The 12,883-nt window shown below is 37.2% G+C and overlaps 1 protein-coding gene across 2 annotated transcripts in view; it reads right to left on the reverse strand.

The window, feature by feature from the left end:
• The window catches only part of ELF2 (E74 like ETS transcription factor 2), a 97,665-nt gene that overhangs the window by 66,828 nt on the left and 17,954 nt on the right, over positions 1–12,883 (reverse strand). Inside the window, exon 3 of one of the 2 annotated variants that reach the window (XM_004712130.2) lies at positions 10,233–10,398. The exons of the other annotated variant lie outside the window; for it this stretch is intronic. Within the exon in view, the coding sequence (XP_004712187.1) occupies positions 10,233–10,398 (166 nt within the window). The remainder of the gene's footprint in view (positions 1–10,232; positions 10,399–12,883) is intronic. 2 annotated transcript variants of the gene reach the window in all.

Consider the following 12,883-nt stretch of genomic DNA (forward strand, 5'->3'; position numbering starts at 1 on the left):
TGTTTTTTAGATGACTAACATATTTCAAAAAACTTTAACATAATCAATAGGTTAAATATTGGGCTGGTGACTGTAAAGTCAGAGGTTTGAATCCAGCTACGGGGCAGGAGAGAAAGATGAGGCACTCTACTTCCATACAGATCTACAGCCTCCTGAATCTCTGGGGAGCAGTTAGTTATACTTTGTCACAGAGAATTATTATGAGTCAGAATCGAATGACCCACAGTGGGTATTCAATATATAGATAGCATGCAATAAGTAGAGGTGTGTATATCTTATGATCTTATATATGTGTTTCTTTTCTATAATCCTTTAAAAAAATATTTGTTGTTGTTGAAGATCTACATGTAAATAATTCTGGATTACAGTGTAACACGATGTCAATTTGTTTCAGTTGTTTTCAACATAACACTGCACAAAAGAAAAAACTGTTCTCTCATGGGGAAATCAAAGGTAACGTACTCAAGAGAACAGTACAGGAGATTGAATGAACAGGTCCCTGACACAACATAAAATTAGAAGAGACAGTGTTAATACAGGCTCAACCTCTGCGGAAAGTTTCCTGGAGATGGACCTTAGAGAATGAGTGAAAGCCATACATATTCAGACAAAAGGAACTGTATTTGAGTAAAAGCTCAGAAGCGTTCATAGCACAGTCCACACAAGAGGCAGAAAGAAAACAGATAAGGAAATATAGCATTTCAGAGCAGGTGACAAATCCAGATTATGGAAGATCTACTTGTGGATCAGTCTACAGGTCACTAGTAGCCTTTGAAATCTGAAAAAGTTTTTAGAGAAAGTGTAGGTGCCAGAGCACACAATAAGGAAAGAATTAATAAAGAAAATGTATAGACTGCGGGTATAAAGAAGCCTGGTGGCCCTGTTGGTTAGGTATTGGGATACTAAACACGGCTGCTCAGAGGGAGAAAGATGAGGCTATCTGTTCTCATAGCGATTTACAGCCTAGTCAATTGAGATTGTGACACAATGGCATGGGTTTTCTTCTTCTTTATGTGAATTCGAAAATAAAGAAAAAAGTACGAGAGAACCAAACTTTTATTTTCTCGTTTGATACATACAATGCTTGTCCAAATTTGAAGGCACAAGGAAATATGCTATTCAAGTTAAGGAAAGAGTGAGGAAACACCTACTGAGGCCTGTGCTAAGGTTTTATATAGTGATTTATGTGAGGACAATTCTGAATTCCTAAACTAGGTCAGTGAAAGTGAGACTCAGAAAAAAATAAAAAAAAAAATAAAAAAAAAAAATTAAAAAAAAGAAAGTGAGACTCAGAAAGGTTAGACACTACCAAGACCAACTAACCCAAGTCAACGTTCTCCTTACCTACTACAGAGTTACTTATACGATATAAACCGCATTTATATTAAACTCACGAAGTAGGCAACACAGAATATTCTATTCTATTTGGCCACATTTTATTCTATTTCCTTTTCCTCTAAATGTAAGCACACCCTAAGATTAATTTCAGTGCCCTTTGTTCTGTATCCTAGATAAATATAATATATAAATGCTGCCCCATTGAAAATGTCATTTATTTCAATTCTATCGTCAAGTAAGGATGAATCCCCAATCAGTCTTTCCCTGACTTTTTTTAAAATCAAGCTTCCAGTGTGGTATAGTTTCCATTTGCCAGCCTCACCCCCTTACTCCCGCCCAATCTGTTCTCTATTCTTCATCCAGTTCTCTGTACCAGGAGACTGACTGGCTTCAAGTGAGCCATCATCATTTCAAGCTGGGCTTGGCCAAGGGAGCACTCTACAGGAGAATGAGATGGGGGGCGGGGGGGAGGGGAGGGCAATTACTGCCTCCTAGTGGCAATGTCCTCTAGCTAGCTGCATCCTTCGACCCAAAATCTCAGATTCTCCCAAGGTGACACTCACCTATGCCAGAAACAACTCTGCCGTTGCTACACCCCGTTTACATGTTTGTAACTTCATTAAAACTTTTCTTAAATTATGTGATTTCTTCTGTAGTGACACAATGACTATACATTTATACATCATGTAGTAAACCTAAACATTCCCCCTTAGATACTCTGTTTCAACTAAAAGTCAACTTGTCTATTCCTGGTGCTGTGGGTCAAACGCTGGGCTGCTAACTACAAGGTCAGTGGTTCAAGCTCACCAGTTTCTCAGTGGGAGGTTGTTGAGGCTGTCTGCTCCCATAAAAATTTACAGTCTCAGGAATCCAATGTAGGGTTGCTAAGAGTAGAAGTGGGCTCAGCAGTAGTGGGTTTGATTTGGGGGTATTGTGAACACTTTAACTTTCCAGTCTTGCCTCCCTCAAATTGCTATATGACACGATCTTCTTTACATGTTGCTAGTTGCATCTCGTCAATTCCAACTCATGTATGTGCAATGTAGAATTGCTTCATAAAGTTTTGTGACCTTTAGAAGGCCTATCGCCAGGCCTGTCTTCCACAGCAACTCTAAATGGGTTTGAACCACCAACCTATCTATCTTTTAGCTAATAGTCAAACACTTCACTATTCGCACTACCTAAGGATAAAACAGAGTAACAGTTCACCTAAGTATCTGTACACAGAGTTCTATTCTGTCCAATAAGGAGGGGGTAGAGTCACTATGAATTATAATTGTCAAGTGACAAGGCAATGGGGTCTAGTTTAAAAAAGAAAAGTTTTATTAAGTCCTGTTAGATCTTACATAGTAGTACTGCTTATTTATATAAGTCCTATTATTCCTACTTATATTACCTGTTTTAATATTTCTCAAATCATGCCTCCACTCATTATACAACAGGTAGTGTTCCTGCCTCTTCTTTTCCCCTTCAATTCATACTACATATATTGAAATACTAAATCCAAACCTTCCAAGTCTTCCTATTTCCTAGATGCCTAATTACTAAATCTGGAGATTCATTCACAATCTAGTCACAACTCTGTTTTTTGGGTTTTGTTTTTGTTTTTTAATGTGAATTGGTTGAGGTTTACAGAGATGACCCATTTTCCATCAACAACACATACACATTTTGTTTCATGTCATTGATTGTAATCCCTACAAGGTATTCCACTTATTTACTCACTTGCTAAACTTCTTCCTTGTGCTTCCTGATTCCATTTTTCCTTCTTTCTTAAACCTCTGAATTCTATCCTTGGTTAAATGCTGCCCCTTTGATCTCAAATGATTATCCTTCAAGGGTAATCCCTTGAAAAGCAGTTAGCATTGGTAGCCAGTCAGGCACTGTCTAGTTCAGTGTTTAGCACGTGGACAAAACTGCTCCAGGGGAGCACAGGAACATTCCAGGGTGTCTGCAAGAGCAGTTTCCTACCTACACTTTATCCTGGATTGTGATCTACAGGACATAAGTTTTGATTGCCAAGGGGTGTTTCCCCACTCCCAAGAAAAGGAGGCAGGTAAGCCAAATAAGTTTGGGAACCGATGTTCTAGTTTGTCTGGTCTCTGGGTCCTAGAAGTTGATCTTCACTAGACTGTTCTCTCGTGTCTTTGATTTTCACCACTCTTCTTTCTTCCAGACAGAGAGAGGCCAATAGTTGTATCTTAGATGGCTTTTCACAAGCTTTTAAGATACTAGATACTACTCACCAAATTGTTGTTGTTAAGTGCCATTGATTCAGTTCTTACCAAATTAATATATAAAATGTCTTTGTTGACTGTGTTATACCAATTAATCTTAGTATCCCCCCAAAATAAAGTCGTGGGCCCTCCAGTTCCTTGCTTAGTCACAAGTCTTACTGGAAACTCCTACTAATACCTTATTTACTCAATACCTTCTACAAAGCTTTGAACTTTACTATTTTATTCACTTATTAATTATACTTGCATTTTCCTCAGTTTGCAGCTCATTTTAAATAGTACCTCCTATCTGCCCATCAAACTCTATCTTCATTGTGAATTTTTTCTCTCAAGAGTCTCTCATCCTATAAGTTACACTTTACTCTCTTGAAAATGTTTTTGAACTTGTAAATAACACTCATAAGACTCCTTACTGCTTATTTGGGTTTGTTTCTTTTTTACTTAGTACTGTTTTATATCCTGAATATATTTGGCAAATTTTGTCTCCATAATCAAATTGCTAACTCCTTGAGGGAAAGAAATATGTTAAAATATAGCACCGTGCAAATCGCTCTCGGCCTTTTGGCTAAGATCTAGTGTAAAAAATAGCACCTTGCTAAGTATTTACTGATATTTTCTTGCAAACTAGAGGATTAAGAGGATACAGTAAAAATATCTATTAAGATTAAAGATGAAGCATATTCTAGACAGCTGAATCTTCTCAAAGATTTCTATAAAAATGTATTATTGACTCACTGATACAATCTTAATTTTTAAATATTAAAAACAAGTTTTTCATATTTATAGATATATTTTTAAGTGAACATAAAAACTTCATTTTCAAAGTTTCAGTTTCTTTCTTGGTAGGAAATACAAGAGACACCTCTCCTCACTCAAATCACCATAGTGTCTATCCAGAAGGACCCTGCCAGAGGCACCACTGCATTTCATTACTACAGCTGACACTTGAACTACATGGTAGGGTTAAGGGTACCAGCTCTTCCCCAACCCCCTCCATACACACACAGTCTACAGCTCATATAATTTATGACTACCTAAAATCTTCACGACTAACAGTCTACTGTTGACTAGAAGCCATACCAATAGCAAACAACTAACACACGTTGTATGTATTATATTCTATACCCACATAAAAGCTGCTTACATGCAGTAGGATGAATGATAATAATCTTTGTTCGTTTGTGTATGTTTTAGATGTCAGGCGAATGAAAGTAATTTTTTCAGATCTTAAGTCATTTAAATATACATTAATTCTATAAAAAGAAATACATTTTAATGAATATGAATGGATTTTAATACTAACATATAAGAACTAACAATCCTTAAAGTTACCATTTAGAATCTATGTGTGAACATGGAATGAGGCATGGAAGAAGAACTTCTAAGGAATTTTTACAGTGCCTTAAAATAAACTAAGTTATTTACTAGCAGTATTTCTTTTTAGTGTTAACAAAGTATACATTTTTAAAGTACTACAAAAAAATTTTAAATACAAAAACTTCTTTGAAAGCATCATTTAAGTAACCTTTTTTCACCTAGACTATGTATATCATCTGTTCAAGGTCATCACTATTCATTTATGCATATGTCTCTGCCCTGCATATGACATTAATACACCCTCTGAATACAGGAAGACTAAAATAAATCCCTAAAGTGGTACATTTGTTTCCTGTTTAGAATTTTGTTTCCACCTGAGCTACTTCAAATAAAAATGTTTATACTCAGGTATGCCCTAAGATTTGACTGAGGAACTCATAGTTTAATATGAAAAAATCCTAATTTGCCTCTGGAAATTTGAGAAAAGTTTTAAATATTTCAAAGGTCACAATTTGTTATCAAAACCAAGATCCCTCTATTTTTATGATGTTTTAAACTGTGAAATAGGTAGGATGATTTATCAGACCATTAACTCTGCATTCAACAGTTCAAACCTCTGCCTGATCCATATTCTACCCCACCTTCTCTCTAGTTTTTCCTTCCCCTCTTATGAATCTCTATTGGCCAAGATTGTGCTGGGAACTGGTAGCATAGTGGTGATCTGTTGGTCTGCTAACTCCCCTGTCAGCGGTTCTAACCCATAAGCCCACCCCCACCCCACCCCCGCTCCGAGAAGACAAGGCTTTCTACTCCTGTAAAGAGTTCCCGGTCTGGAAACGCACAGCAGCAGTGTTACCTTACCAGGTAGGGTCGCTATGAGTCGGAATAAACTCTATGGTAGTGAGTTTGTTTTTGTAATGAGTAGTGAGTTTGTAATGGTAGTGAGTTTTGTTTTATTCCTATGTTTTCTAGTTTTATTTTTTTTATTTAATCGTTTTACTGGGAGCTCTTACAGATATAACATTCCATCGTTCCACCACATGGAGCAGTATTGTATAATTGCTACCACAATCCGTTTAAAACATTTTTGTTCTTCTTGAACTCCTTGATATCAGCTCCCTTTACCCCTCCCCCACCGCATCCCCCAGGAACCCTTCCTTATTCATTTATTTATTTTTGCCATACCCATCTTTGTGGTGTCTTTCCTTGGTTTTGGTATCAGGGTTACTCTCCTTTCTGCGAAGGTTATGGGTGTGGTAAGGTTTTCTATATCTATCTGTGTTCATTTGGGTAGGTGATGTGTTTCTAGAAATTTGTTCACTTCATCTAGGTTTTCAAATTTCTTGGAAGTACAGGCTTTCGCAGTAATGTTATTATTTTTATTTCATTTGAATCTGTTGTGATGCCACCCTTTCCATTTCTAATTCTTAATACATGCAGCTTCTCTTTTTCTTCCTTAAGTTCACAAACAGTCAATTTTGTTAATCCTCCCAACGAATGAATTTCTTCTCTAATTTCTTCCATTGTTTTTCTATTTTCCAATTCATTTACTTCTACTCTTATCTTTATGATTTCTTTTCTCTTGATGGCTGATGTTTGTTTTGTTGATTTTATTCTAGTTGTTGACGATGCTGAATAAGATATTAATTTTGGTTTTCTCCTCTTTTCTCATGTGTATGCTAATTGCTAGAGATCGCCCTCTGGTACCTATTTTTCCTGTGTCCCAAAGGTTTTGGAATGTTGTGCTTTCACTCTCACTTGTTTCAAGGAATTTTTTAATTTCATTCCTTATTTCATCAGTTAAACCATAGTTTAATTACTACAACCAGGTGCTGATAAATTTCCATGTATTTACTTTTTTGCCCTTGCTCTTCTATCACTGTTTTCTAATTTTATAGCACTGTGGTCTAAGAAGACAGATTGTAAAAATATCAGTATTTTCAAGCCGATTTGTGTCCCAACATAAAGACTTACTTTGCATTCGCACATATGATCTCTTCTAGAAAATGCTCCTTATGGACTGGAAAAGAGTGCACCCGGGCTGGTACTGGGTGGAATGCCTTTTTAAATCAAAACCTCTTCCAAAAATTTCAACTATGTTTTGTTTTTGTTTTTTCAATTTAAGCTAGCACAAGAATAGTTAAGCATCGGACTCCTAAATGAAAAGTTACAGGTTCAAATGCACTAGCTACTCTGTGGGAGGAAGATGTGACAGACTGCTTCCATGAAGATTCACAGCCTTTTAAACCCTGTGGGATAGTTCTACTCTACCCTATAGGGCCACTATGAACTAACAGTCCACTCAACAGCAAGGGTCCTTGCTTTTAATTTAAGCTAGCACAATTCTGTGTGTGTTACTAGCATTCTGTTTATTTATATCCTTTAATAAAATCAGTTAAAATGTCTAGTACAAAATATTGCCATACATATTACATTTAACTGTTTCACCCTTTTTCACAAGAGGAAAATTCATCTCTGAAATTTTCTGAAAATTCTGAAAATTTTCTGAATTCAGAAGAAAAATAAAAGCATTTATCTTCTGGTCAACCTACATCACCTACTATAAATCAGATACCACTTCAGACCACTATCATGAAGTTTTTATTAATATTTGGCTCCCTATTTTGGTAAAATAAATTGTTTACACTTATGGGTATTTGTGTGTGTGTGTATATATATATATGCAACAAGGAAACAGATGGACTTTGGGCTTCTACTTAAATATTACTTCACTATAAGAACCATTTGTTCTAACAATATGGCATTGTATGATACTCACATCCCCAACACGATCGCTGAAGACAAAATGGGTGCATAAGCAAATGTGGTGAAGAAAGCTGATGATGCCCGGCTATTAAAAGATATAATGCCTGGGGTCTTAAAGGCTTGGAGTTAAACAAATGGCCATCTATCAGGGAAGCAACAAAGCCCACATGGAAGAAGCTCACCAACCTGTGCGATCATGAGGTGTCTATGGGAAGAGGTATTAGAAGTTCAAAAGCAAGGAACCAGACCACGAGCTATCGAAGGGATCAGGTGTCAGGCACCAGGGAACAAGAAATCATGTCATTGTAAAGGTGGGTGAGTGCAGAGTGGAGACTCAGAGTCCATCGGTAGGCAACTGAACACCCCCTTGCTGAGGGGTTGTGGGGAGGAGACGAGCCAATCAGAGTACCGGGTAGCAACGATGAAACATATAACTTTCCTCTAGTTCTTAAATGCCGCCCCCCCCCACTATCATGATCCCAATTCTGCCTTGCAAATCTGGCTAGACCAGAGGATGTACATTGTACAGATAGCAACTGGAAACACAGGGAATCCAGGATAGATGACTCCTTCAGGACCAGTGGTGAGAGGGGCGATGCCTGGAGGGTGAAAGGAATATGGGGTAGAAGGGGGGAACCAATTACAAGAATCTAAGTATAGCCTCCTCCCTGAGGGATGGACAGCAGAGAAGAGGGCGGAGGGAGATGTCAGACAGTGTAACTTATGACAAAAATCTAATAATTTATGAATTATGAAGGGTTCATGAGTGAGGGGGGAGTGGGGAGGGAAGGGGAAAATGAGCAACTGATATTAAGGGCTAAAGTAGAAGGCAAATGTTTTGAGAATGATGAGGGCAACAAATGTACATATGTGCTTGACAAAATGGATGTATGTACGGACTGTGATAAGAATTGTACAAGCCCCCCAGTAAAATAATTTTTTAAAAAACAAACAAGCAACCAAATTGATTTGAAGGGGTGTGGATGTAGTGGAGACCCAAAACCCACCTGTAAGATAATTGAACAGTCCCTCTCAGAAAGGCCACATCGAAAGGATGATAAATCCAAGGTACGGCATGGCACTGATGAAGCACAAATTATCCTCTAGTTCTTTAATATTTCCTCCCTTTACTATGATGGTTTTTGTTTTACATCATGACTCATGTTAGATTTGTGTATGTTCATATCCATAAGATCGTTAGGTATGTGAAAATCAAGAGAGATAACCCTTCAGAAATAGTAACAGGAGTAATGGTTCCCTGAAGGTAGAGGAGGAGAGGATGGGGAGGGAAGCCGATAGCATTGATGATTATATAATCCCACTTGATGGGATTCAATAACAGAATTGTATGTGAATGGCTATATTGGGTTGTGTAAGATATGGGGGGGAGGAGAATAAGGGTTCCTGGGGGGTAGGGTGGGGACAAGGGGACGCAGATATCAAGGAGTTCAAGAAAAAAAGAAAATGTTTTGAGATTGATCATGGTACCAATTGTATAAAATTGCTTGATGTGATTGAACTATGGAATGTTATATCTGTAAGAGCTCCCAATAAAATGATTAAACAAATTAATTAATTATTAGTTTTACAACTTCACCTAGGGTTTACTGGCACAGTTGTCCTAACTGCTCTGATGATTGAGGTACCTTTTGTTGCCCTTTCTCTTCAGATCAACAAAAAATTAAATTAGGTAAAGAACAGCTTTAAACTGGAAGCAGTCAGTAGTTCCAGGTAAAGCTAACTAGCAGACCTCAGTGAGCAGAAACAGATCAAATTCTCAAGATTTTTAATCGAAAGGATTTGTTACATTGATAGACAAATATCTCCATGTTTTAAAAATGGTACTAGGGTTGAAAACCAGTGTCCTTTTTGAAAGTCATGGATCCTTTTTCTCCATTAATAGCTAAAAATGTTTTTATATTTAAGATTATAAAACACTGGCTACAGCCCTCTAATACAATACTGTTTTGTTTATGAGCACTGGCAAAAATGATAAGATTTCTCTAAGAATTATAGACACTAATCCCCAACGCCCCATAACTATCTCCCCAGAGACAGACTAAAATACCAAGATTTAGAAGAAAACAAAAGGGGAAGAAGAAGCTAACAGACTCCTATAAAGATGCTTCTCTCACCTGAGAGAAGGACTCACCCTGCACTAGCAACACCACTTCAAAGAAAACCTCAAATGTGCTGTGAAATGAAAACACCTTATCAATTTTTTAATTTAAAAAAGTTACCCTCATATATTGCCCTATTGACCTCTACAAGGAAATAATAAGCATCGAGTATTTGCAAGCCCTGAATACTAAAAACAATTTTGTTAATATTGAGTTGTAATTTTGTCTTAAGGTCCATGATATAAGTCTCTTACAGAGCAAAGAAGCTAAATGTACAACCTCTTTTATCTACATAAGTTACCTTAAGCAAGAGACATTTCACTGGTTTCCAAGCTGTACTAAATAAATAGTATTCAAAGAAGTTCTTCAGTGTATTAGTCATCTGGCAATTGGGAATATAGAAACTTACAAGATGAGGTAGGTACAAATAATGAACATTTTATAAGATATCTACCTGTTTCCACATTCTCGGTCTCAACTTCTTGTTCTTCTGCCACATCTTGCATCATATAAGTTTCATCATCATACACCAGAACCTGGGCTGCATAGCCCTGCTCTAATCTGGCACTTGGAACTGGCTCCACAATCACTGCTGGATATTCAGAAACCTTTTCACTTTCCTACAAGAGCAAATTTAAGAAACAATCAACCTTTTTATTCAAACATTCTCAGTTCGATTATAAACCCTTGAGCTCATACAGTCTTAATCAGTCCACACAAACAGTTCCATGCATTACAAATGTGAATGTGAAAATCAAAACAACAAATGGGAAAGCTGAGCTTTAAAAATCTTTTCAAATTTCAAGAGATGAGACATAGATTTAAAATTTTAAGTCATCAAGGCTTGAGGAGTAAGATGGCTGATTAAAAACATGGATATAATCTCACGGTTTCATGAAAGTCAATGAAAATGGCAGTGACTCTTTTTTACACATAAACCCCAAAAGGACAAAAGGACATGAAAAGACACAGAGTAACAAAATCTTGGAAGCTTGCAACTGAATAGATTGGTATTACGTGAGTTAGTCAACCCAAGAAAACCAAGTCATCGCCTGACAACAGAAAATGTTGAGAAACAACAGACTTTACTTTGGAGAATCCACAGAAAGTAACACCAACTACTTCTGGAAATGGATGAACAGCAGAAGCCGGGGAAAGAAGAAGAGGTTAAACAAGAATGATTAAATGAAAACTGCTTGAAAAGCACTTTATCGTGTAGCCACCTTCTTCCTTCATGATGCTAGGCCAACAGCTGCCCACCAGCTACCTCAACAGAAGATTGAAGAGCTACATTCTAAAGAGGGCCTACCATCATTATCATTGTAAATAAGAGTGAGTGCATAGTGGAGACCCAATGATCATCTGAAGGCCACTGGACATCCCCTTATGGAAGGGTCTCGGGAAGGAAATGAGCCAGGCAGGGTGTAGTGTAGCAACAATGAAACATACAACTTTCCTCTAGTTCCTAAATGCTTCTTCTCTATCCCCTACCCCCACTATCATGATCCTAAATTTACGTTACAATCTGGCTAGACCAGAGGATGTACACTGGTACAGATAGGAACTGGAAACACAGGGAATCCAGGGCGAATGATCCCTTCAGAACCAGTACTGAGAGTGGTGATACTGGGAGGGTGGAGGGAGGGTGGGGTAGAGAGGGGGAACCGATTACAAGGATCTACATATAACCTCCTCCCTGGGGAACAGACAACAGAAAAGGGGGTGAAGGGAGATGTCGGACAGTGTAAGATGTGACAAAATAATAATTTATAAATTAACAAGGATTCATGAGGGAGGAGGGAGCGTGGAGGGAGGGGAGAAAAATGAGGAGCTGGTGCCAGGGGCTTAAGCGGAGAACAAAGGTTTTGAGAATGAAGAGGGCAATGAATGTACAAATGTGCTTTACACAATTGAAGTAAGTATGGATTGTGATAAGTGTTGTATGAGCCCCGATTATAATGATCAAAAAACCAATAAGAAAAAAAAATAAAGAGGGACTAACAAGATCTTTGTGGTGCAATAAATAAATTGGCTAGTATCAACAATGTACCAAAAACAGAGTTTCCAATATGTTTTTTAATCCCCTACTTTTAATAATGAACAAACTGCCAAGTTATCACCAGACAACTGAGGAAAATTCTCTAACACAGAATATGCACATATTCATATTCCTCATGGAGATATCAATTCCATAAAATGAGACCTGAATACAATTTAGTAAGGAACGTTAAAAAACAAAAGAGTTCTTACAAATTAAAAACGTTTTAAAAATTAACAGATAATTTTAACTTAAAAAAAATTTAATTAGTAGGAAAAATGGAAACAGGAACTTGGGAGATAAAATTAAAGCAACCTCTTAAGAAGCATGGGGAAAAAAGACAAAGCAATGGAAATAGCAGAGAAAAGGTAAAAATGTTAGGGCATCAGTCTAAGAAGTCTATCTAATACCTAAATTACTAAAGTTCAGAGGGATTTGAGAAAACATCAAGTAATTCAATATATTTTCTTATGCTGGGCTAGCTGAAAAACTACCAATTATCTGGTACCAAAAAAATCAAGAAAGATCTTGACATCAAAAATACTACTGTGAAAATTATCACAATGCTATAAACAAGAGAGCAATTCTATAAGCTTCTGAAAAGAAAATAAAGGTCAAATCAAAACAGGAAGCCTCAGAATGACTGAAGCCTCCTCAACAACCATACTGAAGCAAGATGATGATGAAATAACTTATTCAAAACTATGAAAGAAATTTATTTCTGACTTGAATTTTTTCCCTCACACCTTATAAAAACAAAGACTTCCTTGCACATGAAAGATTTCCGAAACATTTACCACCCATACATCCTTTATTAAAAAAAGCAGTGAATGCAATCGCTGAAGACAAAGCGGGTACATAAGCAAATGTGGCAAAGAAAGCTGATGGTGCCCAGCTATCAAAAGATATAGTGTCTGGGGTCTAAGGTAAACAAGCGGCTATCTAGCTCAGAAGCAACAAAGCCCACATGGAAGAAGCACACCTGTCTGTGTGATTATGAGGTGCCAAAGAGATCAGTTATAAGGCATCAAAGCACAAAAAATCATATCAATGTGTGCTCACCTCCC

Source organism: Echinops telfairi, unplaced genomic scaffold, assembly GCF_000313985.2.
Source record: "Echinops telfairi isolate 266 unplaced genomic scaffold, ASM31398v2 ScPeMD7_2186;HRSCAF=2738, whole genome shotgun sequence".
Taxonomy (NCBI): Eukaryota; Metazoa; Chordata; class Mammalia; order Afrosoricida; family Tenrecidae; genus Echinops; species Echinops telfairi.